Source organism: Nematocida homosporus, assembly GCF_024244095.1.
Source record: "Nematocida homosporus strain JUm1504 chromosome Unknown 4451, whole genome shotgun sequence".
In the NCBI taxonomy this organism is placed as follows: Eukaryota; Fungi; Microsporidia; genus Nematocida; species Nematocida homosporus.
In genome coordinates this window covers 105,241-129,736 of record NW_026250683.1, presented here as the reverse complement: position 1 = coordinate 129,736, position 24,496 = coordinate 105,241, and the positions used below count along the sequence as shown (strand labels likewise).

The following is a 24,496-nucleotide window of genomic DNA, read 5'->3' as shown; positions in this document are numbered from 1 at the left end:
CGTAAGCATAAAAGTCCTAACTAAACTGCAGTACTGCTGCAGCACTTGCGATTGGCGTCAAGTAGTCCCATAGTCATCCGAAAATGACTTTATAGTTTAATATCTTATTGAGTTTAGGTTGTGGTGGATTGAGTTTGAGTTAGGTTGTATTGAGTTGAGTTAGGTTGTATTGAGTTATGATGTACTGAGTTATTATTCAATAAAGATGTTGTAATGTAATGTAATGATTAAGTATCTGCTTATGTAAACTAGTTGTTTATTATGGTAGTTCGTGTTTAGATAGGATTAATATTGGGGTATACGATCTATGTTGGATTAGCATTTAAGTACTTCTCGTGGGTCCAAATAATGTATATCGTTTCAGGCGTCTGCAGCGTAATCTTTAGTAGGGACTGGGTTGGTGGCATATGCGTGCTTACATGATTGCTCATAGCGGCTAAATCCTTTACGTTTAGAGGTGTATAGGATAAACAAAGCGTGGTGGCTTGGGGAAACACTCGATCTAACCAGTTAATTATGGTAATGAGTTGGGCATTGTTGGTTATTGGGCTGGCTAGTCTTAGATTCAAGGCGCCAACTTGACCGATCTGTTGGCTCGTATCTTGTCCAACTATCTCTTCATAGTGCTGGCTCAGGACCTCTAGATCGACAGTCGTGAGAGTAAAATATGGATTTAGGTTGACTTCTTGGACTTGCGGACGGTTAAGCAACTCTTTAATGAGACAGAAGGGCATAACATGAAGTTTAATACCGTATTCTAGAATGGTTTTGATTAGATCCGGATACTGTCCAGTTGGATCGTGAGTTGAAACAACTACAACCTTATCATCCTTCAAAATGTCTTGGTGCGCAATAATAGTGTCTAGGTGGGCCGGCCGAGAGAAAACATCTGCCGCTAGATATAGCTGAATCTCGCAGTCGGGTTGGATCTTAGAGCCTCTTAAAACGGACAAGAAGGCCAAAGTTGGTGGCGCAACATTCATACTAATCACGATATAAGCCGAGTTCCGAAAACTGTAGCGCGATAGCACCCAGGCCATTACATTCTCGGAGCAATCGGTTAGCTTGATGTGCTTAAGAGTGGTTTTGAGCTTAGGCAGAGTTGCAATTTGTTCTACCTCAGCCGCCTGATTAGATGAAGGCACTGGCGCGGCAACAACATCATTCATAAACAAACTTTCTGCCTTGAGATTACCGAATGTCTCTAGTAGATCTAAGCATACTTTCTCCTGCAGGTTAAATGGATTGTCCGAAGACCCAACTATGTGTATGCATTCATATCTCAAATGCTGGCAAAACTGGCGGACTCTTGTTTTTCTTCGATATTGGGTTAGTATTACGTCCTTCTTTTTGATATGCTTGGCTAGGTTGAGGGTTAGCGATGGTACCGTCATTTTCAAAATCGGAGCAACAATACTCGGCTTGTTACTGTTTGGAGATTGCGACTCGGAGGATACAACGTTTCCTTGGCACTGGTATTTACCCCAAATGTTCGTATTGGGAAGCTCTAACCCCAACTCTGTCAAAGTCACCAAAGTCATAGTGTAGTCCAACCGAGGTGTTACGTAAGTGAACTTTACGCACTGACAATTAATGCCAAACCAATCCATTATCTCCTTCTTCGTAATACCACTCCAATGACGGCCACATGGCGTACTTCTATTCCATCTTACTATCAGTTGCTGGACTGTTATTTTGGCCTGGGTTTTGGGGTTGAACATGCTCCAGCTTTGTGGCTGGTGCGGCACTGAGTTAATGGTTAGACGGCCTATTTGAACATTAGCGGTCAGTAGATCTTCTTGGTAAGGAATAAGCTGGTTCCACCCAATGACTAAATCTCTGAGCGGATTGAACTGCAAGAACTTCTCTAGATTGATAACAGTAAAATACGTGTTGCATGTAGTGATAAATAACTTATGACATTTTGGTTGAGGCCGGGTTAGTAGTGGATTAGTATTATCAGCAAGAGAGTAGTCATAGATCGGCAGAGTCAATTTGGCTATAATGTGACAGTTGATGAAATTCAGCTCATAATCCTGCCACCATGTAATCTGATTTAGATCAGTGCTTAGATTGCCCTCACAGTCTTCAAAAGACAAAGTCCGAACCTGGTAGCGCAGGTAGGACAAGACAATTAAAGCATACTCAAAACGGGAGCTAACGACCTGTAGGGTTACTGGGATATACAAACACATTGCCTTGTCAAGCTCTTGGCTAATGTGCTCCTTTTGGCAGAGGGTCTTTTGCTTATCTAGATCTAAAGTATTGTTTTTACTTAGAATGAGACAAGCATTGTAATAGCTATGTTTGTTTAACAGATACATGGCCAAATACAACGGCAGATCGGGTTCGTCCTGCTTTTGTGACTGCACCACCGTCAATAAATTACAGTAGATCGTAGGAAGATTGAGTAAGTGTTGGTATAGCTGATCTTCATCAAAACCCGGGTTGCCAGGCGTGCAGTAAATGGTAATACGACAACCAACCAACCTCAGGGAATCCCAGCCAAGCCTATCTATGCGGTGGTATTTGCTTTTCAGGTAGTCAATTGGACACTCTGGGCCTCCGTTGAATGTAGTCTTTTCTGTGGGAGGAGGATATACGTCGCAGTAGTGGTGAAGGAATTGGAAGGCAATCTCCATTTTCTCCTCGGCAGTCATTTGTTCATTGGGCGGCCTGATCTTTATATCCAACCTATCGCAACCAATTACCACATCGGCATTTCTAAATAAGAGTATAGCAGATAGATAGAGAAGTAAACATGTGACCTGCATAAAAGTTTTATTGAGATTGTTGTCTTGACACAAATATTTTCCTTTTATGGTAATAACGGTATTCTTATCTTGTAAAAACAAAGTTGTTCTTTTTCCGTCATATCCAATTTAACCCAACTTATACTAACCCAATACTAAAGTCCATCTTAACTAATGCATATTCTATTAAAGACATTCCTTAAGATAAGGATGGATGTCATTTATTGTGACACGCCGAGTATGAAGCTCGTCCAGTTTGAAATACAAAAGCCCTCAGCATGTAAGACTTGGCGATTATCTTTATTGAGCCAAAGTACCAAGTGAGTCTCCTTTCTGTCTCTAGGACCAGGAATACAACCTTTCATCCCTAAGGGTAGATTTAGAAGCGGATGGTGCTATCTTTTATTCAACTATATCTACTCGAGAGTTTTAGATAAGCTGTTATAGATTAGATGGTGTTAGTATTGAGTTGGGTTGGATTGGATAGGGTTCATTGGCCAATGCCTACTCTACTAAAGACCTTCCTTGAGACGAGTATCGATGTGATTTGTTAAATAAATATGGTTGTGTGAGAGGATGACGTCATATTGAATTGTAGCGTAGATATGTAAAACTAAATTAGTCGAATCAGATTGACTCTATTAAACATGTTTACAGGCATGAATAACAGGTTATAATGGAATACACCGGTAGGATAGCTTTTATAGAGGAGCGGATAGACACCAGCCACCGACAGAAGTACTTGGATAGGATGAGCTGAGGTAGCAATGCCCATTGTCGTGCTCCGGGGAAGGGATAGTACCTTTCAACCATACATATTCGACTAAAGACCGATTTTGAAGAGGACGAATTGGTATTGAGTTGGTATAACTTAAGTTCTCTTTATCGTACGTCATTTTGAGCTAGTCTGTAAACTCGGAATATAAATGCTAATCTGAGATTGTGATTTCTAATTCAAGATTTAATCGCGTTCGCTGCGATCAGTGCCAAGCCGATAAGCATTACAACACTACACTCCTGTAGATAACTCACTTTGAAGTGGAGGCCGGCGAGGACACCACAGTTGGTGTTAGTAGTACTAAGCAGTGATCAAGTCGATCGCGTGGAAAATATGTAGTGGTCGTATGACGCCATTACAATAACTTAACCCAACTTAACTTAACTTAACCTCACGTAGCTATTTGATGATTCGTCTTTGGGTCTTCATCTGGTTCAATTCCGATGTACTAACCCAGCTCGGGGAAGTGCCCGATCTGGCTAGATATAAATTGTATTGCCGGCCTTTGGGCTGGATTTGCTGGGGAAGAAGAACTAAGATATTATAGCGATTAGTAAGTTGCTTTTGGGCGCATGCGAAACAAGCAAGAGATAGACAGTCTATGATGGCTACGTACAGTACATCTGGCCCTATTAGACCGGCCGGGGGTGGATTGAACCGATCGGGAGGAGTTTGCGTGGCAGAAACGGATCGATGGTCCTCTCGGTGACAGAATTGACAAATAAAGACGGCGGGCTGCTCTTGGGATGGGTTGTTGATTGTGTAATGTCTTTGAAGAGCTCTGAAAAGGTCGTCACTCATCATTTGAAAGACTGAAAGGGACTTAAGAACGGCTGGCGTTTCAACCAAAATGAAGTACTCTTCCAGCCGCATAACAACCAGAGTGCCTTGCTGATTCTTAATGCTAGAGAGACGTCGAGCAAGTTTAATGCCCGGCGTATATACCTCTGTGGAGTAATAGTAGGAACCATCTCGGCAAGTGAAAGTAATCGATGTAAGAGCCTGGGAAATATTCGTTGGTGAGATAGTCATATGATTCAGGTGGGTCAAAAGAGCGCTGTTGTTCGATGAAACTCTAACACTGAGTTGGGTAATGCATGGAAATTTCACTGCAACCCAGTGAATCAGAGCTTCTATGTGCTCAACAGTGGGGGTGTTTTTCTGGCTTCTTAGCTTACAGCTCAGGCTTATGGGAACTTGGTGGGTGCTTAAAATCGGCGAACATTCACTGCGAGATTGGGCTGAGACGGCCTGGCATGCTTGAACTGCTTGAACTACCTGATCAAGGGGCATATCATATAGCTTAATGGATGTGACAACTTGATTGTTCAGCAGGTCTTGTATGTCCCCTTCTTTCTCTTGATAGGCGGCAAAGGAACAGTAGAAGGGCAGTCCGTGGCGATAAAGACTTTCCAAGCTGCCTAGGACTTTAGAAAGCGGTTCAGTGCTCATATTGATGCGTATTTTGTCCAGAAGATCTGATTTTTGGGTCAGAAGACTTAATTCTTGGGCCGAAAGAGTCGATTTTGGGGCTGAACTTGATTTGCGGCTCTCTACCGAGTCCAAAGTAAAGTCTTTGATGCTTATCTTTTGAATGGAGGGAATATTACTTAGGTCAACGCCATAAACAATTGCAGATATCTTTGCTAGCGGTCCAAAATTCTTTATCAAAACCTCCACTTGGTTGCTAAAGATAAAGCGCTGCAGCACGCCAAATATCACATGCATGCTCACATCATCCAAGACCAGTCGCTTGATGGTTGTTTTAAGAGGAAGTCCGGGGCTGTTTGAATTATGGTAGATCTCCGGTGGGTCTGTCCATCTAGCCGACCGAACGTCCCCAATGCACTGGATTGTTAGGGTGTGGGCCATGCCCAGTCCCAGTATATCTAAGATTTGAATAAGTCGTCTGCCCAAGTCTTGGTGGTGCTTTTTGCCAATAATAGTAACATGGCTGTATGGCAAACAGCGGCACCATTGATCCTGGGCCAAGAAAGTGTCGATTTTAGATGCTGATTTGAGCCCGTTAATTTGGTCCAAATAAATAGTAGCTTCTAGGGGATTTCCTTTGGTTTCAGTTGTATTTAGACTAGTCGTGGCTTCACTAGTAATTGCATCCATACAGTGGGCTACTTCCTGATACTGAGCAAGATCGGCATCCTCGAATGGACCTAGGCCCAATAGGTCTAGAGTATTCTGAACGTTGATTTCTCGACCGATCTGGTATTCTGTTTCAATCAAGCCGGCCTGAACGCCAATTTGGAAGAGCGCCAGCCTAACGTTCTCTCGGACATATTGGTCGAGGCGGCAGGGCGTTTGCGGAGCCAGCAAAATCCTCAGCTTAGCAATTGTTATTGTTGGCACCAGAGGTAAACTAGCACCTGCATCATCCGAAGCACTCCAAATCGAATCCAATCTTTCTAACGCACTAATTCGATCGGACAGAAACAAACATGCAATAGTTATTTTTGGGGCCAAGCTAGCTAGTCTTACTAGTAGCTCCCAATCCAGCTGCAAAGCAATTTTATCGGGAACTGTAATCTCCAAACCCTCAGTTGTTAACTTAAAATCATCTATCCGCATCTCAGCCAAAACCACCATAAGTTTTGGAAGCCTTGGTCCACAGAGTTTAGCAAAGTCTATCTTAACACCACGACTTTTCTGAATCACAATCGTATTATCTTCACCTTCGGCCCAAATTAAGCTAGACATCCATCCTAAGTCAACATCAGTACAGTTTTTGATCACTAACTTACGTAGATGCTTCCAACTGCCAATGTTTGTCGCAATGCTTTGTATGGCCGCACTGTTGCACTGGTGGAATGTAAGCGTTGTTTCCGGTGCTCTAACCTCCATTGGCGGGTATACATACTTAATTATATCTAATAAATTGAACTTAGGCGGCGATGCCAGATTGGTCGTTTCAAAAGCCATGTCGTAGTAGTTAGCATTCCGAACTTCAATGTTACGGCAGTCGGCAACGTACAATAGTCGATGCACTAGATCAGTTAGTTCCTGGGACCGGTCGTTCTCGGCATTAATTGTGAGTTGAGCACAAGTGATGCGGTTAACTGTTTGCAAGGAACTTTGCAGTCTTTTGACATAGCCTTCAGTCGCCGAGAAGACTATATTGTTGGTCGGCTTATTAATCACGACCTCTTCCTCTGGGGCCTGGTTCACTAACTGGCTCCAGTATTGGCCGTCCGCAAACGCAGCTTCAAGCATTAAAACAGGCACAGTTGAGTTGTCAGATATAAGTGCCTCAAGACTAGGCGCACTGATTTGAGGAGTATTTGAGCGAGTAACCGGACTACAAAGTGCATTGATAATACCAGCACAACGCACATCTAAAGCCAAGAAAAGAATAATAAGGCCTATCTTTAAACGCCATATTCCAATCACATTTGTACTATTATGGTATGTTTCAGGCAACATGGAACACTAACCCAAGAAATTTATTATTAGTATTAGATTGGGTTGAGTTGAGTTAGGTTGTTATGTGATTAGTATTTGATTAGTATTTGATTGGTATTTGATTGGTATTTGATGAAGTTAGTGTTCGGCTGATGTTTGATTATCACTTAAACTTAAGTGCTGTTTAAATACTAACCTAAGTACTGTTTAAATATTAACGTATGTACTGTTTAAATAGTAACTTAAGTGCTGTTTAAATACTAACTTAACTTAACTTAAACTAACTCAACTCAACCCAATACTAACCCAACCCAATACTAACTCAACTCAACTCAACATCAATACCAACCACATACTTAGTGTCTTTTGTGTGCCGGGATGGACTTTAGCTCTTTCCCGGCATCCAGTATACTTAATAGAACATGGCTGGCTGCTAGAAACAAGAAGAAGACGCCTTCAAAGATAGTCCGCCCAGCAAAGATGAACCATAGCAACGACTGTCCCAAAAACCAAAGATTAATGGCACTGCAAGTTATGAAACAAGCCGCCTGTAAGAGTAACAACACCCTAAAAGCAGCTAAGTCTTTTCTTCCCAACCGAATACTAACGTAAACGTACGGTAGAAGTAAGTCTCCCACTACTAAACTAGAAGATACACCGGGACAGGCCTTGGTGGTAAATAAAAACGCCGCCTCCCAATTAATGGTTGACAAGCTATGATTATGGCCCGTGCAAAAGAACATCAACTTCAACAGAAAGAAGGCAGCACAGCCTTTAGCTACGCTACTGCCACGTACTGTCACTAACCTAGCCAAGTACTCCGTGAATACCAGCCTAAAAAAGATAGCCGAGCCTGGCGAGTACAATAATGCAACAATACTAGCCGGCCGAATCAATGAAAAGACCCATGCACCACGGCAAAGCACGCCATCACTAAAGAACTTTCCTAACGCCAAAAAGACGTCCATCAAAGGACCAGTTACAAGCCGACTCGCTTGGTGCTTACTAGCCCGTTCATTCCCAGCTAGCCGTAATCCCCGCAACACTACCAAGACACCCAAGGATACTCCCGCGCATATATACATAATAGCCCCCAACCAAGCAATCTTCTCTCGCTCTGGAACCTTTTTAACCCACTTAATCCACCAAAACCGATCAACATCATGCAACGGAAACTTCCCAACAACTAAGCCCAACACCAACCCAACACTAGCCCAATCAAATCCCAGACATAGTGTTCCCAACAATTCACACCAGACCAGCGAAATAACGTCCTCATGTATCACTGCAAACACCGAATGTCCAACCAGCACAATGCCCGCCATAGAAAACAGCACAGCATAATGCCACCACTGAACCAAAAACATCGATGCCAGCAGCCAAGTTCCGGCCAACAACACACCCAAAGCAGCAACCATTCCCAACACCGATGATCCATGGAATAGAGCATGAATCTGCCGACCCAGCGCATCGTTTTCATAAACCAAAGCGCCTCCGTGTGCTGGAACTGGCATGGCTTCCCGGGTATGCCGAGTAGTTGTAACTACGGCAGAGCATCCCAAGTAGTGCAAAGCCAGCCTCTTTCTCTCAATCTCCATTTCATACAGCTCCGTGTATCTCTCTGGCGAAAGAACTTCAGGAATAAGAGTGCCAGGCGAGTTGTACGGCGTAGGCAAGCCCAAAAGAGCGCATATCGTTGGCAGAATATCATTTTGCGAGACAATTGCAGCCGGCTCAGCCAAGTGCAGTTGCTTTACTTCTTCTTCATTCTTCTGCACAATTACTCGGCTGCTATGACTTACATCAATGCCATACCGCCGAATATCCTTCCCAATCAAAACCAACGAAGCAGCCTTCTCCAAAAAGGAAGTGCCTCCATGCGAGCCATCATCATTTACACCATGATCGGACAAAACAGCCACCAAGGTCTCATCGTCTAGATTTCTGTACACCCGTTCAATAAATTGGTCAATTAACACCAAAGCCTTCTGCACTTCCAAGCTATCAGTTCCGTACAAATGACCATACGAATCCGGAGAAATCAAGTGCAAAATCACAACCTCATGGTCCACTAAAGCCTCCTCCGCTGCTTTCATCAATCTTTCTTCCGTACTAAACTCCACTAACCCATAGGGATGGTAGGTCTCTTTAACAAACTCCTTTATCTCAGGAAACAAATACGTCCAAGTCTCGTCGCCAAAAAACGCACTTCGCTTCTTCTGAGCGACTAGCTGCTGCACCAGATTATCAGCAGAGCATGCCTGTTGGCTAAAGGACTTCTGTGCCGATAGCAACGTTGTAGTGACTCCAGAAAAGGTCGATAGAATTCGCATGGCCGTGCCAGTAGGTAGATCAGCTATGCTTACCGCCTTATAGAGATCCTCAGGTGCTATCTGCTCTAAGGACCGAAAGTTATTGTGGTACCGAGTTGCTTTCATGGTCTTGTGAATAGCATCGGCCCGCACACCATCAATTACCATAATCAATCCTTTCTTGTAAAAAGGCTCACTTTTCATTCGATTTACTATCTGCACCGGTGCTTTCTCCACCAAAAGACTCTTGCCGTACCAATACGCACCTAAGCCCCAAATACCCAGCAAAACCAAGCTTCTCAACCCCTCACCTGCTACCACCCATCCCACGCTCTTTCTTAACCTCATCAGCTATCCGATCGCTAAACAAATTGGCTTAAATAACCTATCCAATTGAATTACCCAATAAGGTCATATCAAATAAAAGACAGACAGAATGACTAGTAAATTAGTGCCACCAATACCAATTCAATCCTAACCCAATATTATAACTAACTCAATACTAATGCCAACTTAATATTATAACTAACTCAATACCAACTTAAACTAACTCAATTAAGACTCTTTCTATCTCTCTTTATATATCTCTCTTTATATCTTCTTTCCATCTTCAATGTTCAGAGACAAATCACTTCGTTTACTACTCGCTACTCTACTGGTCCTTTCAATCATTTATCTAGTCTTCCTCAATCTTACCTCCTTCTTTCGCTCCGATCTCTGGCCTAGCACTCAATTCTGCACTAACCAAACACCACCCCCAACTTCCTCCATTCTATCTAACCCAACTCAATCTAACCTTACCCCACACAACCCCATCCCACACAACTCCACCCCACACAACCCCATCCCACGCAACTCCACCCCACTCAACTCCACCCTACACAACCAGGCCGCGCCATCCATCTACCACACAGACTCTGCCCTTTTCCTCTTTCATCTAACCCAATATCAATCTCTTCTTTATGAATTCCTCTCACAAAACGAGCACTTTCTTCGTTCAATCACTCTTCTTATCTTTATTCATTTGCCCCAACTATCCTCTTCCACCCAAATCCTCCAAGCCATCAAAGACCTCCAAACCCAATGCCAGTTTCTCAATCCCAAATATCCCTTCGTTCAATCCACCCCCACCCCCACCACGCACCAAGTCCAAGAAGTCCTATCAGCCCATCCTAACCTCCATTTCTCCGATCCCAAATACCCCATCAAAATCTTCTTAATCACCCATTCTACCTCACCCAACTCCACTCCACCTAACCCCACTCCACCTAACTCCACACCAACCAACTCCACTCAACCTAACTCCACTCCACCTAACCCCATTCCACCTAACCCCACTCAACACAACCCCACTCAACACAACTCCACTCCACCCACCTCTATCCTAACCCAATGCCAGACACTTCTCTTTTTCCAACCCATCCAAATCATCTCTCCAGGATCTACGCGTCTCCTTGATGAATACCTTAAATCCACAGGCCGATTCTATCTTCCCCTCTTCCCCGCACCTACTCCTCCTTACTTTTGCACTCTTTTCGCACCAAGCACTCTCTCCCCACGAATCAAAACCCCATCTGATACTTGTACCTGTCCTATCTTCTATAAAGTCCTTCACTTCCTACTCAACACTATCTGGCCCCAACCCGCTTGTTCTTCCGCCCCTCCCCTGCCAACCTTATTCCCAGACTACCTCAACCAACTCAACGATACCAACCCCTATGTCACCTCTACCCATTCTTTCCTTACCTATTTAGCCGTCAATGAAATTAGTCCCAGCCCTATCATGAATCTCTTTTTCAAGAAAACTCAATCTTAATCCAACCCATACCTTTTCAATCCAGAAAGACTTCAATTCTATTTTAACTTTCCTCTCCATCACAGCACCACCCAAATACTATCTAAATATCATATAAACATCCACTAAATATCCACTAAACACCATCTTAACACCACCCAAACACTCACAAAACACCAACACAATACCATCTTAACATAACTCAATAAATACACAACCATCCATTTTTCCCCATGCAAAGAACTAAGCCACTATCTATGGAAGAGAAGGCCAACCGTCTAGAAGAACTTCTTCACCAGTACGATACCTTCTATCGCATGCAAGATCTCGAAAAGCTAGCACCCCAACAAAAAGGCATCATTTCCACCAGTGTCAAAGATGTAATTGAACTACTCGTTTCCGAAGGCCGAGCCAAAGAGGAAAAAACCGGAGGCCGAAGACTCATCTGGTCCTTCCCATCCGACAAAAAGATCCATGTTGTCCAACAAAAGTCCCACCTCCAAGAAGAACTCATCGCCACCCAACCCAAGATCCAAGCCTTCCAAGCCAAAATCAGCGAACTCCAAGCACAAAGAAACGACACACCCACCCGCCAAGCCAACATCAGCACATACCAACACCACCAGCAACAAATCGTGCAACTAGACCGCCAACTAAGCATCTACCAAGCCAACGACCCAACTCGAATCGCATCCCTCAAAGAAGAAATCCAAGCCATCACCCAAGAAATCAACATCCACACCGAGAACATCTTCACTCTCCGCGCCTACCTCATTTCCAACTTCAATGCCGAACCCGCCACTATTGACAAAAGCTTCAACATCCCCGCCGACCTAGACACCATCTAGTCAGTTTAGTATTTAGTTAAGTTAGGTTTGAGTTGAGTTGGGTTGAGTTTAGTATTGGGTTGGGTTGAGTTAAGTTAAGTTTGAGTTAAGTTAAGTTAAGTTAGGATTTCATAAACTGTCAACTTAGTATTATCTGCTTAGTATTATCTACGAGCTACTTGGTATTATTATCTACGATCTACAAACCAACTCAATATCAATCTAATAATAAACAACAACCAACATGATATAGCATTGAGTTGGTATTAGGTTGGTATTCTAACTCATAACTCATATCACCATTACTAAACTAAACCCATATCATATCATATCACCATTACTAAACTTAACTTAACTTAACTTAACTTAACTTAACTTAATCTTTTATTATTCACTTACTACTATCTAAACTTATCACCACCTAACCCCAACCAAACCAACCCCACCCAACCCACTACCAACCCAATACCAACCAATACCAAACCAATACCAACCCCACCCCACCCCAATACCAACCCCACTTAATACCAACTTAATACTAACCCAAATTAGATATTCTTTTTTTTACTAACCCTTGTATGAATACTCTGACTACTAATTCTCTTGTTTCACCAGCTGAAGTAAAAGATATTACGATTAGAACAATCAAACAAATGAAAGAATATTTAGCTGAAGAAGAAAGAAAGAAAGAAGAAGCAACTGCAAACAACAGTATTTATGTCCCAGCTGAATCTCCTTTCTTCTTTGCCGTTCGTATCAGAAGTGCAAACAAAGCATCTCCAGATATCATTTCAGCTCTTAAAACTCTTCGTTTACATCGTATTAACACTGGTACCTTCGTAGTTAACAACAAGTCTTCTAAATCTACTCTTCATTTAGTCCGATCTTACATTGCTTTTGGAACTTTATCTCTTGAGTGTATTAGAAACCTGTTATACACTAGAGGATTCTGTCGACATAATGGCCAGAGGAAGAATATTACAAGTAAGACTCTTATGGCTAGATTTGGAGGAGAGATTAATACGGTAGAAGAGATAGTTTCAGCTTTATTCTTAGGTCGGACTAATGCTTCGGCTATTAACAAGTGGCTTTGGCCCTTCCATTTGAACTCACCTCGGAAAGGTTTTGGAGGTCGTAAGATTAAGGACTTTGCTGAAGGGGGAAGTACTGGAGATCATGGCCGGTACTTAACTGATCTCATTCAACGCATGCTTTAATTGGGCCGGTTGAGTTTGAGATTGACTAATTGGATATGATTAGGAAGGTATAAGGTATGCTATAATAAAGTGCATATTCAATTTGTTTTAGATAAGATTTAAGTTGTTAGTTTTGATTTGTGTTGTGTTTTGATTTGATTTAGTATTGAGTTGGTATTGAGTTGGGTTTTGATTTGATTGAGTTTTGATTTAGATTTAGAATGGTATTATGTTGATACTAATTCAATGCTTATCTAAATCATAACATATCATATCTCAACTTAATAACATAACGTAACGCAATACTAACTCAATATCATATCATATCGTAACACAACTTAATACCAGATCATATTATATATCAACTCAACACAACTTAATAACATAACACAATAACATATCTTAACATAACACAAGACCACATCATAACATATCTCAACTCAATACTAACTCAATACCAACTTAATATTTTATGGATGTATCTGGTGGAGATTGGGTGATGCTTTGGTCGCATGCTGGGCCTTTTAAATGCGTGTCTATGGAACGAGATAAGAAACGGGTGGTGGCGATTGGGAAAGAGAAAATTGACGTGGTGGATTTATTGGGCCGGCCTTATGGGGCTTGGCTGCAGTTGGTTAGTGGTGGGATTGAGGTGGTGGAGCGGCCGACTGGACTGGGGGAAGTTTCTAAAGTGGAGTGGCGGCGGATGTTGAAGCAACGAGTGTTCTGGATTGAAAGACCTTCTTTGGTAGGACTGGCGGCTATGTATGGCGTTAAAGGAACTAGATTAGTCTCACATGAAGCTTTAGCTCAAATCTTATTAGCTAGTGTTGGTGCGAGTCAAGTAGCTGTTTGGGACGATCATCATGCTTTGGTTTTGGCGGCGGTGGCCCAGGGGCGCGGGGGTGTGTCGGGTCTTTTTCGAATTGCTCCGTCTAGTCTGGCACAGACACCGGTTCATACGCTTAGTGCTTTGGGATACCCGGCTGTACTGCCGGCCTACTCGGTCCAGAGCTTTACATCTAGTGGTCGAGGCCTAATAGTTCTAGCCCCGCGTGATGCTCTTGATTACTCCGTTGTACTGGAGTTTCTGACCTCTTCATTGGCCTACCAGACTGACTTCCTTTTCTATCATAGCTGTAAAGAAGCTCTTTTGCCGCTCTTTAATGGACTGATGCAAGAAAGTCGGGCTGGTCTTCTGGAGTTACGGGAGGTTTTCAGTCGGGCGTATCAAACTAGAACAGGTGCCATTCACCCAGCTATGACTAAAGAGGATCATTCTGGTTTCATTCTGAGTGGTACATTCCTTAACACAGGATTCTTCCAAATATAAGTCCCAGATTGTTTGTTTGTGCATGCAGATATTCGTCAAGACACTGACTGGTAAGACAATTACTCTTGAAGTAGAGCAGTCCGATACAATAGAGAATGTTAAGGCCAAAATTCAAGATAAGGAAGGAATACCACCTGACCAGCAAAGACTTATATTTGCCGGAAAGCAACTGGAGGATGGCCGGACTTTATCCGACTATAACATTCAGAAGGAAAGTACTATTCATTTAGTGCTACGCCTACGAGGAGGCAGTCAATAAATAGGATAGTAGTGATTGGTATTGTGTTATGTTAAGTTGTGGTGAGGTGGGGTGGGGTGGATTTAAATGTGTCAATATAGTGTTTAGATAATGTTATTATTGAATTGAGTTAGTATTTAGATAGTGTTATTATTGAGTTGAATTGAGTTGAGCTAAGTTAAGTTGAGTTGAGATGGATTGAATTGAATTGAATTGAATTGAGAGACATTAGTAAACTAATCTAAACCAATCTAAATCAAAACACAATCCCACTCAATACCAACACAATACCAACACAATACCAACACAATACCAAACTAAACTAAATACTATCTAGATACAAGTCGGGTAAATATCAATCTAGCTGAGTAGACGGTAAACTTTTTATGGACCAACAGGATAATGACCAGGTTTTAGAAGCACATAACATTAAATACTACACTGTTAAGGATATTACAACTAATACTCCAGTGGGTGAAGCCATTAAGAAGATGTTTGAAGCCAATTATCAATAAAGTATAGCGATTGAATATATTTGGAGTCTATTCTGTGAAGTTGACTTATTATTTGAGTTTATTGGTTGGGAATTGGATGACAGGAAATATCTATACAGTCTATCGCAAAGGAGGTTTACCAGTGGTGGTTGGAGAGATAGTAAGAAAAGATGCGGCTTGTTTAGTACTTATAACTGTCGGTAGAGGTGAAATTCTCGTTATTATGAAGAATTGTATTAGGCGGGTAATCAAACAACCTCCACATAGTAGTATTTAGATGCAGGCCACAGTTAGGCAATGGAAAAGGAAAGACCACCTGATAATACCAAAGACTTCTCAGAAGTGTACACTCTTCTTTCTCTGATTGCACCCCATACAGCCGAGTCCAATGATACTGTCTGTGCTTTAGTTGATCATGCCGTGCACTACCTAGGAAGGGCAAAACCGAATGGAACAGGAGAATTAAGTGAGTTTAGCGACTTATCCGTTTTAACCCAACTCGCCTCTCCACCCACCTCCACGCCACCTCTAGTTATAACCGCAAGTTTAAACAATAGAACAGTGGTTTATTTAGAAGCCTTAAGACTAGTGGCTAGCTGGCAAGAAGGCAAGTCTTTATCAGCCGAACACTTAAGAGTACTAGCTAGTGCTCTTTTCATGGCAACAGCTAATCCCCGACTACTACACCGCGATCGAACGAGCTATGCCAACAGTTTACTAACTAAGACCGTCCGCCAAAGTCTAAAAGAGGACCAGACTCTTCTCCGTTTAGGCTATGCATTAGCTCTAAGCATCCGAACCAAACGCATGAAACTACTTGGTGAGTTAGAAAGTATAGTTTCTCCATTAAGAAGTAAACTAGTCCATCTTTCCGTACAGCTTTCTTTACCCCCACCCGGACTTCTTCGTATTCTGGCTCTACTTAGACTAGCACGTCAAATGCTTACCTGTCTTATCACACACCCCAAATCCAGTCCAATTTGTCTCCTAATTCAAAGCTATCTTCTTATGGACAATCCCACCCCCCTCCACGACTCAATCTTCACCAACCCAGCACACACCAATCCCATCTCTAACCTGCGCCACACTCTAACCCAATGGCTTGACCAAGAAGAAACTCTAGCCAATCTAACCAATCACACCACCCCTAACCCAATTCAACCTAACACCACCCCAATCCAACCCCACTCAACACAACCCCACCTAACTCAACTCCACCCAACCCCATCTAACCCACCTAACATCATGCCCACTATAGCCCAAACACACCGCCTACTTGAAATAGCCAAAAACACCCAAACAACCTTCAAAGCTCTTAATACCGCCTTTAATGAACTAGCTCAAATACCCTTTCTCAGTGATCTTCTCCAAAACCACCAGCCCTACCCCCACAACTCCACCGACCTCTTCCACATGATTGAAAAAGCCCTAGTTGCCCCCAACTATACAACAACCACTTCACACACCAACACCACCACCCATACTAACACCACTCCACATACCAACTATTGGCAGCACATAATTCAATCAGGACTTGAACCAGTTCTTCAACACTTCTTCCCACCCGATCTAGTCACCTACGCCGGTTTTCTTCTCTTCCAACAAGGTTTCTTAACCACACCCAGCTGCCAGACCAGTATTACTCTCTACTATGCCCACCAAGACAATTTCCTTTTCCCAACTCTCCAACAATTCCTCCAAATCCAGTTCACCGCCCTAACCGACTTACAACAAGAGCTCAACAACCCCATACTTAGCACCTCTCTCCACCAAATCAACCAACGCCTCAACTACCCACCACTCACCCATCTCCTTAACGAACCCCTCAACCAAACAATCGAAACAATCATCTCTACTTTCACCCATTACACCAACAACCCAGACCATCCCTACAACCACACCATCCTAACCACCCAAATTTCCCATCTCACTCATCTCGCCCAAATTCTCACCAAAGACACTCCCGACCTCTCTCAACCCACCACCATCTCCCTCCCCCTCTTCAAAGCCCTCCTTCTCTCCCAAGCATCCAGTGCCACCACTTCCAGCAGCACTCCCAATAAGTCCACTAAGTCCACCAAATACACCAAATACACCAAATACACCATCCACTAACTTAATACCATCTTAACTTAGTACTATCTCAACTCAACACCATCTCAACTTAACACTAACATAATACCAACTTGACTCAACTCAATTTAATATCATCTTAACTTAACCTAACACCATCTTAACCTAACACCATCTCAACTTAACACCATCTTAACTTAACTCAACTTAACTCCACCCCAATCAACCCAACACCAACTCCACCCAATTTATCTTTTAACTCCCACTGATAAGCCAAGCAAAATATCACCACAAGTTACACAAACCAATACCACCTTAATACCCTCTTAATACCACCTTAATACCATCTTAACTTAATATCATCTTAACTCAATCACAAACCAACCCCACTCATATCAATATCTAACTCAATAAACTAAGACATATTTACTCTTTTTTTTACTACCCTTGTATGCAAGCAATTCAAACCGTTGAGTATAAGCAAAAGACTCCCAGAAACAAAAGAGGAGGCGGTCAAAAGCACACAGCTGATATAGCTAAGGCCGAAGCAAAAGCCCAAGACCGGGTTATTCAAAAGAAGAAAGCAGCTTTAACTAATGCTCTTTCTTGCCCCCCTGCTATCCATCAGTTCAGTCAGAAGATGGATGAAGATCTAAAGACTCGTATTGCAGAAGTCTTTGGGTCTTACAAGCCAGAAACACCAGAAGAACGTCTACATCGGGTAGAGAATAAGCAGGAGAAGAAGCTTTCTTTAGTTTTTGGTTTAAGACAGATAGTTAAGCTTATCGAAAAGAAGAAGGCTAAGTTAGTTTTGATTGCTAATAATGTTGATCCGATTGTTGTTGTTTTATTCTTGCCTTCTTTATGTAAGAAGATGGGTGTTTCTTATGCTATCTATGATACTAAGGAGAATCTTGGTGCTTTAGTTGGTCGAAAACAGGCGGCTTGTGTAGCCATTGATACGGTTGTTCCTGGTTTAGAAGGTCTGATTACTGAAGTAAACGAGCAATTCTCTGATCGTTATGACCAAATCATGCGCCAATGGAGTACTCCCGGTACCAAACAGTAAGATTAAGTTAGTATTAAGTTAGTATTGAGTTGGGTTAGGTTGGGTTAGTTTAGGTACTCAGTTAGTTAGCCATTAAATTAGTATTAAGTTGGTATTTGATTTGTGTTTTTAGATTATCTAGTATTTTGATAGTATTTTGATTGTGTTAGGATCTTATTTTAACTTGCCTCACCTAAACTAACTCAAATCAACTTAACCTCACATCAAGCTAATACATACTCTATTGAAGATAAGTAGTAATAGAGTTTGAGTTAGTATTGGGTTGGTTTGAGTTGGTTTGAGTTGGTTTATTGTTATCTACTAAGTTGTCTACTAAGTTATCTATTATGGTATCTACTAAGTTATCTACTAAGTTAGTAGTCCGAAAATCAAGACAAGCACAGATTGGGTTAGTTTGGGTTCAGTAAATACCAATTGGGTTTGGGTTTGTGTTATGTTATGTTATGTTAATATTAAGTTGTATTATGACATTGTTGACTAGATAATTTAGCTGATTTGGAGTTTCTAGATCTTCTACACTCTAACTTAGCACAACCCAATACTAACTCAATACATCATCATAACTCACCTCACCTCAACTTAACCTAACACAATACAATACTAACATAACATAACATAACTCAATAAAATACATCATCATAACTCAATCCAATACTAACCCATATCCTAACTCAACATATCATAACACAACCTAACTCAATCCAAACCTAACTCAACCCCACCCCACCAACTTAATCTAAACACAACTTAATCTAAACCCAAGCTAATCTAAGCTAATTTGAGGTTATAAATCCAATACTAACCCAATTTTCTTTATTTATGGAGCGATTTGTGGACTTAGCTGAGGCTGGACAATACTATCAAATGTCACAAGAAATTCTGCTGGCTATTCCTGAGATGGCCATTAAAGATTTACAATCTTTATATACGGGTGTAATTACTGCTAATCATTATAACATGCATCCTGATTCCTTTGCTGAAATAGTAGCACTTATTGCCGGGCGTTTAGGAGATGAAGAAGCTAATTCTGTTCTTTGGAATGCTTTAGAATTACTTTGTCGAGTTCAACCAACTGATGATTTAGTTAGTATTGGATTAAAAATGGCTCATAATGGTTCTGTAGCTGCTGCTCGTTTATTGCTGGAAATAGCTCATCGTCGGATAAGTTTAGGTGATATTGCTGGAGCTCGAGTTATTCTTTATGACTGTAAAGACTTACCGATTGAATCTAAAGAAGTAACTCGTCGTTTACATCTAGGTATGGGTCGTTTACATTGTGCTACTTGTAATTACTCGCCGGCTTTTACTCATCTCTTGGCTTACTTAGCTATATCTCCACTTGATGAACAAGCCTTTCAAGAATGTCTTTTAGCTGGAGTTAAATCTGAACGTGTTCATTCTTTCACTCGACTGATCGGTTTAGTTACTACTGCTAATAATACACCAACTTCTCTTCCTTATCAACTAGCCTGTGCCCTAGAAGCAGGAGAGGCCAGTCAAGCCCGACACCTCAGCCAGCAAATAGATCCATCTCTAGCCGATAAAGTAGAACAAAAAGCACTTATCATCAAACTCCTCAACTACTTCTTCTCCAACCGTGAAAGAACAGTCCATCTCTCCCATCTCTCCCAACATCTCAATCTTCCCCCTGCCCTACTAGAAACCATCATTCTAGACATTCTCGGCAGTGGGTTCATGCGCGGTACAATCGATCAAATAGCCAGTACATTTACTTATACCTGGATGGGCTACAAGCACCTAACTAACCCCGAACTCTCTACCATCCGCCAAGACATTTCCAGTCTCCGCTCCCGAGTCCTTGAAGTCATCCAAGAGACCAAAACCCGCCAATAAATCCCATTACTTTACTTTAGTCATCTAAACTTTACATTACTTAACTTATTACATCACCTAAACTTTACTTTACTTTACTTAACTTATGACGTCATCAAAACTTATGACGTCATCAAAACTTTATCTTAATCATTACTTAACTTTAATCAACTTATTATATCATCTAAACTTTACTTTACTTTAATCATTACATTGCTTTAATCATCTAAACTTTACTTTACTTTACTTTATTCAACTTATTACTTATGACGTCATCTAAGCTTATGACGTCATCACCTAAACTTTACATTACTTAACTTTAACCAACTTATTATATCATCTAAACTTAACTTATTACTTTACTTAAGACTTTACTTTAATCATCTAAACTTTACTTTACTTAACTTATTGCTTTACTTTACTTATGACGTCATCAAAATACCATATATAAATACCACTAAAATACCACCAACAAGTCACTAAACTAACATAAACCCACCCCACTCAATACCTTTACTTACCACCACCCACTTAACCAAACCCCACCTCAACCCCACTCAACTCAATACTAACCTAAATTAGAGATTTCCCGGGAAGATTTCCCGCCATTTTATTTAAAACTATAAATACAGAAGAATTTGGTAAAGCAATGGGAACAGGTAAAGGAAAGAAGGATCCAGCATCAGCCAAGAAGACTAGCAACAGTAGCAAAGTCATCTTTAAGCCAGCACAACTCCACAGAATACTTAGGGACAAGACAAAAATGCGTGTCTCACACAAAGCCATTATTGCCATTGCTGCTCTCCTTGAGTACGTCTTAGGTGAAATCATTGAAGCAGCCAAACTTATTTGCGATGAGGAAAACAAACGTAAAATCGTCTCTAAACACATTTCCTTAGCCATTCGTAAGGATGAAGAGTTAAACAACTTAGGAAGACATTGGCTCATTAAGGAAGGAGGTGTTTGTCCTACTGCCCAGATGGAGTCTTCTAAGTCTAAGTCTGAGAAGGCTAAGACTACTCAGGAGCTCTAATTAAGAGTTAGTTTTTGGTGGCTTAGTTGGACTTGTTTAGTTCAATTTGAGTTTGCCTGGTCTAATCTTATCTCTATAAGTCAGTAAATTGCTTCAATTTTCGTCTTTTGTTGTTTGCCTTGGTAGTTGGAAGTCATTAAAGAGATCATTAAGTGTAGTGTTATTATTATTACTATTTGGGGAAGTATTAGGTGGAGATGGGGGCAGGTTGGGATTGGGTGAAGTTGGTGGGGAAGTGCTGGGGAGATCGGCGGGTGGGAAGTAAATCCATTCGGAGGGATGGCCGGGATGGGTGAGTCGGATGAAGCGGGGGTCTCGGGAGAGGTTCTGGCGGATGGAGCTCTGCCAGGTACGAGAGAGTTCGGGGAGGAGGACGTGGGGGTAGGTGGTGGCTAGATAAGATAAGATTTCTTGGGTGGTACTTCGTCCTTCTGGGGAGGTACTAATTGCTTCTATGATTAGGTCGGCGTAAGTGGTAGTTCTGTTTATTCGTTGGGGGATTCTCCTGACTGGATCGAAGTGGCCACACATTCTCTGGTTGCAGGAGCTCGATTTTTGAGTGGGACTTGAAGTTAAAATAGTTATAGCAATTGGATTGAGTTGAGTTGGAGTGGAGTTGGGGTGGAGTGGGGTTGGTGTGGAGTTAGGTGGAGTTGGTGTGGTATTAAGTTGGTATTAGGTTGATGTAGGTGAAGGTGATGTAGGTGATTAGTGCCAAGGGGTAAATAAAGCATAGGTTAGTCCAATACAACTTAATGATTTAGTAATTTAACAGATAACAAATATTGAGTTTAGTTTGAGTTTAGTTTGAGTTTAGTTGAGTTAAGTTGGGTTAAGTTAAGTTGGGATTGTTATGGTATGTGGTTAGTGTAGTACTTACTTTGTACTACTCTAACGTACTACACTTAAACTTACTTCATATACCTACACTTAAACTAACTCAACTTAAACTAACTCAAACTTAAACTTACTCAAACCCAACCCAAACTCAATCACAACCCAACTCAATCAAAGGTTGTGTCAAGGAGTGGAGTGGATCTTGGGAGCCATTGGAAGAGTTGCACAAGTTGAGAGATACTGCGCATAACTGGACGGCCAATGAGCATGGGAAGTTGGAGGGCCCAGATGGTGCCGGTAAGGAGAATATAAACTGGAAGAAGGAGGCGGCTTAGTTGAGTTTGAGTTGTTGGAGTGGGATGAGAGAGGTAGTTGAGGACTAGAGTGAGAGAGATTAGAGAGGCATAGTAGGAAGGAAGATAGTGATGGAGATACGTATCACGGGAAAGTAGGAAGTATGGTAGATAGTTGCAGTAGTAGGTTAGGAGGAGAAGAAGATGGGCAAGATCTTGAGTTGTAGATGAAGTTAGTAAATAGATAGTGTGTAGTAAAATACTAAGAAGAGCTGCTATCCAGCTAAGAGGATTGCCCATAAAGAAGATCTGGGCATCTGATCCGAACTTTTTCTGCTCGGCTGGTGATTCAGCTATCGCTCCACTCCACATATGGATATGACGAATGGGATGTAGCCACTCTAATGGTCGGGAGGCATACTTGTGGTTGCTACTAAGAGTACTGTTGCAACGGAGCATAACAAGATTGGCTTCAATGAACTTCTGGAAGGATGAAAGTGCGGTAATGGAATGGGTTCGGATGGAGTTGCGATAGAATTGCCGACGGAGGGGTTGCGGGGTAGAAGGAGAAGTGAAAGGAGAAGTGAAAGGAGAAGTAATGGCCGGAGAAATGTACATCTTAGTGGTTGAGGGCGTAGAGGAAGTGACTAGTCGAAAAGTTGTTGCTTGAGTATCAGACCATTCGGCCTCTTCAGTCCTCAATCGGAAGGCCTGGTTAGTCAGCTGGCGAATTTGTAAACCACCCGCATAGGGATGTAAGATTAAAGCAGAAGGAGTTAAGGCCAAGAAACTAGGACTAGTCGCTGAGAAGTAAAACCCAGACTTATGCCGGATGTAAATAGGCTGAAAGTAGCTTAAATTAGAACTTGACTGAACAGATGCAGCCATAATACTCCAAGAATAATCCGCTTCACTAGTTAAAGCCAAAGCCGTCTCCTGAATAGTAATAAACATCCGTGAATCTTCTACATAGACGGCTAAAGGCGTACTACTACTAACTAACTCTCCCGCCGGGGCATAAGGCCCCCATTTTAAACTTGCCAAGTACTCAGGCGTATACCACCGAGCGGCCACCGGACTAAATCGGTTCTGAACCGTAAAGTTAACTAAAAACACACTATAGTACAAACCCAGGGCTATTCCCAGTGTAATTATTCCCTGTACAACCGGTAAAAGCCACCGCCACTGTCTTTTCCGCCGAATACGAAAACTCCGCCGTAAATCCCCAAGCAAGTAAGCCGCCACCGGCCCACCCATAGGCAAAACCGCCCACTTAAAACTCGCACCAGCCCCCAAAGCTCCCCCCAGCACAACAGACCATCCCAATCCCCGCCACAACTCACTCCCCAACCAACCTCTCCTCTTACACTCGCCTTTACATACACTTACGTTATCTTTACATGCATTTGCGTTGCTAGACACACTTACGTTACTAGACACACTTACATTCTTACATACACTTACGTTATCTTTACATACACTTGCGTCACTAGATACATTTACGTTATCTTTACACCTATTCACACCACTCAATACATTCACACCACTCAATACATTTACGTCACTAGATACATTTACGTTATCTGTACTTTTGCCAATACCCACCTCTACCTTAACCTTATGCCTACTAAGATGTATGTCTTGATACCCGGCCTTGTTCATATGCAGTAGTGCTAGTAAAATCAACCCAATACTCAACAGGACATAACTATCCATCATAAATAGCCGAAACATAGCATGCATTGAACTTTCAAAGAGAAAGATTAAACTAAGCACAGCTGCTACATCTTCAGCCACTCCAAAAACCAACAAAGTATGATAAGATACTACTACTACTCCAGCCCCAGCCAAACTAGATACTAATCTTAAGACTGCATAACAACTCTCTAAACACGTACCGGCAAAGGCCTGTCCAATCTCAAACTTCCCTAATTCCTGACCCATTACCTCTAAACCACCTCTACTCCCCCAACCACCCGTCCATCTAGCCAGGCCATACACTAATAATCGACCCAAAGGCGGATGTACATCAATAACTATCTCTCCTTTTAAATATAACCCAATAAATCGCACATAATGAGCCTCATCAAAGACTCCAGAAGCCGGATACCCCGTTCTAAATGCCCTAACTAGAAAGGATCCCCAAAAAAGAGCATTACCAAAGCTTATCTGTGACATTCTAATAAGTCGCATATTTGTTTGTTTAGTTAGGCCGGCA

At 42.0% G+C, this 24,496-nt stretch overlaps 14 protein-coding genes across 14 annotated transcripts; 9 read left to right on the top strand and 5 right to left on the bottom strand.

Moving 5' to 3' along the window:
• Nucleotides 1-305: 305 nt before the first annotated feature.
• NEHOM01_0838 (uncharacterized protein) lies at nt 306-2,774 on the bottom strand (the record flags this gene model as incomplete). Its single annotated transcript, XM_051489716.1, has 1 exon — nt 306-2,774. The coding sequence occupies one exon, from the start codon at nt 2,772-2,774 to the stop codon at nt 306-308; it is 2,469 nt and encodes an 822-aa protein (XP_051345676.1).
• Nucleotides 2,775-3,930: 1,156 nt separating this feature from the next.
• On the bottom strand, nt 3,931-6,966 carry NEHOM01_0837 (uncharacterized protein; the record flags this gene model as incomplete). The annotated part of the gene is made up of 1 exon (XM_051489715.1): nt 3,931-6,966. One exon carries the CDS (start codon nt 6,964-6,966, stop codon nt 3,931-3,933), a length of 3,036 nt encoding a protein of 1,011 aa, XP_051345675.1.
• A 335-nt stretch (nt 6,967-7,301) lies between these two features.
• On the bottom strand, nt 7,302-9,461 carry NEHOM01_0836 (GPI ethanolamine phosphate transferase 3 subunit O; the record flags this gene model as incomplete). Its single annotated transcript, XM_051489714.1, has 1 exon — nt 7,302-9,461. One exon carries the CDS (start codon nt 9,459-9,461, stop codon nt 7,302-7,304), a length of 2,160 nt encoding a protein of 719 aa, XP_051345674.1.
• Nucleotides 9,462-9,870: 409 nt separating this feature from the next.
• On the top strand, nt 9,871-11,073 carry NEHOM01_0835 (uncharacterized protein; the record flags this gene model as incomplete). Its single annotated transcript, XM_051489713.1, has 1 exon — nt 9,871-11,073. One exon carries the CDS (start codon nt 9,871-9,873, stop codon nt 11,071-11,073), a length of 1,203 nt encoding a protein of 400 aa, XP_051345673.1.
• A 212-nt stretch (nt 11,074-11,285) lies between these two features.
• Nucleotides 11,286-11,900, top strand: NEHOM01_0834 (uncharacterized protein; the record flags this gene model as incomplete). The annotated part of the gene is made up of 1 exon (XM_051489712.1): nt 11,286-11,900. The coding sequence occupies one exon, from the start codon at nt 11,286-11,288 to the stop codon at nt 11,898-11,900; it is 615 nt and encodes a 204-aa protein (XP_051345672.1).
• Nucleotides 11,901-12,457: 557 nt separating this feature from the next.
• Nucleotides 12,458-13,096, top strand: NEHOM01_0833 (large subunit ribosomal protein L7e; the record flags this gene model as incomplete). Its single annotated transcript, XM_051489711.1, has 1 exon — nt 12,458-13,096. One exon carries the CDS (start codon nt 12,458-12,460, stop codon nt 13,094-13,096), a length of 639 nt encoding a protein of 212 aa, XP_051345671.1.
• Nucleotides 13,097-13,613: 517 nt separating this feature from the next.
• NEHOM01_0832 (uncharacterized protein) lies at nt 13,614-14,408 on the top strand (the record flags this gene model as incomplete). The annotated part of the gene is made up of 1 exon (XM_051489710.1): nt 13,614-14,408. The coding sequence occupies one exon, from the start codon at nt 13,614-13,616 to the stop codon at nt 14,406-14,408; it is 795 nt and encodes a 264-aa protein (XP_051345670.1).
• Nucleotides 14,409-14,430: 22 nt separating this feature from the next.
• On the top strand, nt 14,431-14,667 carry NEHOM01_0765 (uncharacterized protein; the record flags this gene model as incomplete). Its single annotated transcript, XM_051489643.1, has 1 exon — nt 14,431-14,667. The coding sequence occupies one exon, from the start codon at nt 14,431-14,433 to the stop codon at nt 14,665-14,667; it is 237 nt and encodes a 78-aa protein (XP_051345603.1).
• A 770-nt stretch (nt 14,668-15,437) lies between these two features.
• Nucleotides 15,438-17,255, top strand: NEHOM01_0831 (uncharacterized protein; the record flags this gene model as incomplete). Its single annotated transcript, XM_051489709.1, has 1 exon — nt 15,438-17,255. The coding sequence occupies one exon, from the start codon at nt 15,438-15,440 to the stop codon at nt 17,253-17,255; it is 1,818 nt and encodes a 605-aa protein (XP_051345669.1).
• A 409-nt stretch (nt 17,256-17,664) lies between these two features.
• On the top strand, nt 17,665-18,282 carry NEHOM01_0830 (large subunit ribosomal protein L7Ae; the record flags this gene model as incomplete). The annotated part of the gene is made up of 1 exon (XM_051489708.1): nt 17,665-18,282. The coding sequence occupies one exon, from the start codon at nt 17,665-17,667 to the stop codon at nt 18,280-18,282; it is 618 nt and encodes a 205-aa protein (XP_051345668.1).
• Nucleotides 18,283-19,101: 819 nt separating this feature from the next.
• NEHOM01_0829 (26S proteasome regulatory subunit N9) lies at nt 19,102-20,136 on the top strand (the record flags this gene model as incomplete). The annotated part of the gene is made up of 1 exon (XM_051489707.1): nt 19,102-20,136. One exon carries the CDS (start codon nt 19,102-19,104, stop codon nt 20,134-20,136), a length of 1,035 nt encoding a protein of 344 aa, XP_051345667.1.
• Nucleotides 20,137-20,764: 628 nt separating this feature from the next.
• NEHOM01_0828 (histone H2A) lies at nt 20,765-21,148 on the top strand (the record flags this gene model as incomplete). Its single annotated transcript, XM_051489706.1, has 1 exon — nt 20,765-21,148. One exon carries the CDS (start codon nt 20,765-20,767, stop codon nt 21,146-21,148), a length of 384 nt encoding a protein of 127 aa, XP_051345666.1.
• Nucleotides 21,149-21,241: 93 nt separating this feature from the next.
• NEHOM01_0827 (uncharacterized protein) lies at nt 21,242-21,679 on the bottom strand (the record flags this gene model as incomplete). Its single annotated transcript, XM_051489705.1, has 1 exon — nt 21,242-21,679. The coding sequence occupies one exon, from the start codon at nt 21,677-21,679 to the stop codon at nt 21,242-21,244; it is 438 nt and encodes a 145-aa protein (XP_051345665.1).
• A 473-nt stretch (nt 21,680-22,152) lies between these two features.
• On the bottom strand, nt 22,153-24,471 carry NEHOM01_0826 (uncharacterized protein; the record flags this gene model as incomplete). The annotated part of the gene is made up of 1 exon (XM_051489704.1): nt 22,153-24,471. One exon carries the CDS (start codon nt 24,469-24,471, stop codon nt 22,153-22,155), a length of 2,319 nt encoding a protein of 772 aa, XP_051345664.1.
• Nucleotides 24,472-24,496: the final 25 nt, after the last annotated feature.